A 4,504-nucleotide genomic window follows, 5' to 3' on the forward strand; every position below is an offset into this window, starting at 1 on the left:
CAGATATGCGTTCTACTTGGGGGACAACAATAAGATTGATGTGACTCCACATCTGTGCATGATAAAATATAGATGATATCCCATCGTAATTGGCTGTTGTAGCAGGTGCTCATCTAGAGTCTTTGTTATTCAGAAGAGTTCCCATCAAGGTGTACACTGAAGGTACTTATTGTACTGTGAATGGAAACCAAGGAGTACACTGAAATGCACAAAACGTGAAAAACCTGAGTGACATCATTTTCTTCTAGATGACTGGAACCAGATAGAATGATGATATAACTATAACAACAATAATAGTAATTTTGTTGAGAACAACAATTGCAATAAAAACAAGAGAAATTCAGATTATTTTGTGGACAAACATCACTTCGTTTGAGATCATATTGAAGTGTGTGTCTGTGCTTATGTTGACTGTAGTGACGTAAAAGTCTTTCTCTCTCTGTCTCTCTCTCAGTCACACACACACACACACCTACACCCACACACACACACACACACACACACACACACAAAGGCAGTAGCAGCAGACGCTCAGTGCTGCTGTCAGTGTGCGGAGCGGAGGAGGAGGACCGACGGCATGCCTCAGCTCCGGGAATATATATCTCCCCTCAATCGCTCTCTCTCTCAAGCACGCTGCTTTTTTCTCCTCTTTTCCTGCATCGGGTTCACTTTGACCTGCGTCCTTTCTTTAGCAGAAGGCGATAAGGAAAGCCAGCCGTGCGTCATGGCGTCTTTGCGCATTTTTTCTGGATCTTTAAAAAAAGAGTGATTTATTTTGACCGGACTAAAATGAAGTGTTTTTTCTGTGTGGAGGAGAAGAGAGGCAGCGTTTCGAAGCTCGTCTCTCTGTGAATATTTGGCCGCAGCTGCTGGTGATATGCGTGAAGCCACTGAATGAATCGGTGCTCTCTAAAGGGAAACAGGGTTGCAGTAAGCGGCTTTTCTCCCCCTGATTCCCCTCCGTCTCTGACAATGTGTCAAGTCCATCCACCACACCGGATCCCGTTGATTTGCAATGGTTTCGCTTTTTTTCTTTTCCAGGATTGATTTTTTGGGAATTTTTTGGATTCACAGTGAAGGTCAGTGGAGAGATTTCACGGCCCCATTTTAACACCAAATAACGTCGGTGCGCCTGTTTTCTGCATGCTTGTGTGCTTGTTTGTGTGTAAGTAAGTGTTTGTGTGAGCGGCTCTACCTCCCTTTTCCCCTCTCCCTGCTCTGGGAACTCACCCCCTGATTTTTTTTTCTTTCCATCCAAGGCTCAAAGCTGCAAAGTTAAATGCTGGATCTATATTTCAGCGAACATTTTTGGCTGTAAAAATGCTGAGCTGCGTCCTCTTGCTGAGCGTCCTCACGGTCACCAGTCTGTCACCATCTGAAACGGAGAGCCGCAAAACTTCCGCCTCCAAAGAGATCTGCAAGACCCGCTGCGCCTGTGAGGAGCGGGAGAACATTCTGAACATCAACTGTGAGAATAAAGGATTTACCACCGTCAGTCAGTTCCAGGCGCCCCCAAATAAAATCTCTCAGCTTTTTCTAAATGGAAACTTCCTGTCACGGCTCAGTGCCAATGAGTTTGTCAATTATGGCAATGTCACCTCACTGCATCTGGGGAATAACGGCTTGCAGGAGATCCGAACCGGAGCTTTCAACGGGCTGCGCTTCCTGAAGCGGCTCCACTTGAACAACAACAACCTGGAGGTGATTAAAGAGGACACATTTGCAGGACTGGAGAGTTTAGAGTATTTACAGGCAGACTATAATTATATCAGCGCCATAGAGCCGGGTGCTTTTAGTAAGCTGAATAAGCTCAAAGTGTTGATCCTAAATGACAACCTGCTGTTGTCTTTGCCTCCCAACATTTTCCGCTTCGTGCTCCTCACCCACTTGGATTTACGTGGCAACAGGCTCAAAATGCTGCCGTTTGCTGGGGTTTTAGAGCACATAGGCGGCATCATGGAGATCCAGCTTGAGGAGAATCCGTGGAATTGCACCTGTGATCTGATTCCCCTCAAATCCTGGTTGGACACTATTTCTGTCTTCGTGGGGGACATAGTGTGTGAGACGCCGTTCAGGCTGCACGGTAAAGACATCACGCAGCTCATAAAGCAGGATCTGTGCCCTCGCAGGAATGCTGGGGAGCGCGTTCACCCCCCTTCCGACTCTCACTTTCAAGGGCCCCTGCCCCCAACCTACCACCCTGGCATGATCACCCCCACCCGTGCCCCGAAAGCTTCCCGCCCGCCCAAAATGCGCTACAGGCCCACCCCGCGCATCACAAAGGACAAACATGTCTTTGGGCCTATAATGGTTTACCAGACAAGGTCCCCTGTGCCCATGTTATGTCCCACTGTGTGTGTGTGCACGTCACAAAACCCTGACAGCGGATTGAACATCAATTGCCAAGAGCGAAAGTTGCACAACATCAGTGAGCTGAACCCCAAGCCCTCCTACCCAAAGAAACTCCACCTGACCGGCAACTACTTACAAGTGATTTACAGAACTGATCTCACTGAGTACAGCTCACTGGAGCTGCTTCATTTAGGAAATAATAGGATAGCAGTGGTTCAGGAAGGTGCATTCGAGAATCTAACCAACCTCAGACGGCTCTATCTGAATGGGAATTACATTGAATCACTCACTCAATCACTCTTCGCTGGCCTGCAGTCGCTCCAGTATCTGTATTTGGAATATAACATCATCAAAGACATTTTACCACAAACATTTAACTCTCTGCATAACCTTCAGCTGCTTTTTTTGAACAACAACCTGTTAAGATCGCTCCCAGACAATGTTTTCGGGGGCACCATGCTAACGCGACTCAACTTGAGGAATAACCATTTCTCCTACCTTGCAGTTCGAGGGGTCCTGGACCAGCTTTCAGCATTTATCCAGATCGACCTGCAGGAGAACCCCTGGGACTGCACCTGTGATATCGTTGCACTCAAAAACTGGATGGAGCTATCCAGTACCAGTGTAGTGGTTAACGAAATCACGTGTGATTCACCCTCAAAACATGCAGGTCGTCTGCTGCGCTCACTTCGCAATGAGGCCATCTGCCCTGAGCCCAGCGAGGTGCCCCCACCACAACATGCACCCCCTACAACAGCCCCCACATTAATAAGCCCTGGCACCGAAACCACCACACCTTCCTCTTCTTTTAGCTCAGTCAGCCCCACAGAATCCCGAATCCACACTCCCGAGTTGCACCCTGAGGTCCCACTTTCAGTCCTGATTCTTGGACTTCTTGTTGTTTTCATCCTGTCGGTCTGCTTTGGCGCAGGCCTCTTTGTTTTTGTTCTGAAACGACGCAAAGGAGTGGAACATGTCCCCACAGGCGCTAACAACTTAGATCTCAACTCTTTCCAAGTGCAATATGGCTCCTACACTCCTGAACCAACCCAAGACAAAACCACTGAAAGCCACGTTTATAACTACATCCCTCCACCTGTGGGCTCTATGTGCCAAAATCCTATTTACATGCAGAAGGATGGTGAACAGGTGGCGTATTACCGCAACCTGAAGGAGCTCAGCTTTGGGCCCCTGGACGCAAAGAAGGATGTCCTCACCTGCAGCCCAGGGGCCTACACCATCAGCACAATGGATTTTATGGATAAATCTCCAACATCCTGCGGTTTGACCACCCCAGAACCTCCTGAGATGTTGTATCAAAATTTAGGGGAGAGGCCCCACAAAGAGCTTCCCACGGCTGCAGGCGCGCCCCCTTTCCATTACAACTTTTGCACTTTACCTAAGAGACCTTGCATCGTGCCCCCCTATGAAGCCGCTACAGCCCGGCGGCACATCACCAACCAGGACAGGTTGAACAAAACTGTGCTGTACGGGACCCCCAGGAAATACTACGGGGCTGAACACCCTTCGAGAAACAATGAGCACCCGCTTCTGCTCCCTGGGAAGCTAAAAACAGAACCAGACTACCTGGAGGTTCTGGAGAAACAGACAGCGATGAGCCAACTGTAAGATAGTGCCCCCCCCCCCCCCCCCCCCCCCCCCATCTCACCTCCCCCAGGTTCTGTGCACCATTCATAATAATCACGCAGTTACTGTAATAATAGCCCTCTCTATATATCTATGTTATCTATCTGTGTTCAATCCTACATGATTAACTGGAGGCCAAACGAGTCCTTTGGTGATCGTTTTCCTCTCTTCCTTTTCTTCTCTTCCTTTCTTTTCAAGATGTATAAAAGGAGTATAAGAAGTATATTATTATGCACTTCTATTTTTTCTCCTGGAAGGTATATGTTATTTCTTCTTTTTTGAAAAATGAAATTCCAAAAGACTTTGACGACGGCAGGTATACAATGGGCAGGACTGTGTACAATTGCGGCTTTGTGCTTTTCATGAAACTGTATTTTATTTTCCCTGTGAAAAACAGAAAACGTATGAAATCACTATTCTTTGTAGAAGAGTACATGCTACAGATTTACATTCCTGTACATACTTAGCATACATAGATAAATGGTGAGTGTTAAACCATGAAGAG

The 4,504-nt window shown here is 47.4% G+C and overlaps 1 protein-coding gene across 1 annotated transcript; it reads left to right on the plus strand.

Moving 5' to 3' along the window:
• The first annotated feature begins 667 nt into the window (after nucleotides 1–667).
• On the plus strand, nucleotides 668–3,981 carry LOC142950208 (SLIT and NTRK-like protein 2). Its single transcript, XM_076092118.1, has one exon. It carries the CDS (start codon nucleotides 1,321–1,323, stop codon nucleotides 3,979–3,981), a length of 2,661 nt encoding a protein of 886 aa, XP_075948233.1. The 5' UTR covers nucleotides 668–1,320.
• Nucleotides 3,982–4,504: the final 523 nt, after the last annotated feature.

Source organism: Anarhichas minor, unplaced genomic scaffold, assembly GCF_050575085.1.
Source record: "Anarhichas minor isolate MPS153535 unplaced genomic scaffold, ASM5057508v1 ptg000015l, whole genome shotgun sequence".
Classification (NCBI taxonomy): Eukaryota; Metazoa; Chordata; class Actinopteri; order Perciformes; family Anarhichadidae; genus Anarhichas; species Anarhichas minor.

Excerpts from the sequence above, each read along its gene's own strand:
- LOC142950208 (XM_076092118.1), top strand. The coding sequence starts at position 1,321 with ATGCTGAGCTGCGTCCTCTTGCTGAGCGTCCTCACGGTCACCAGTCTG.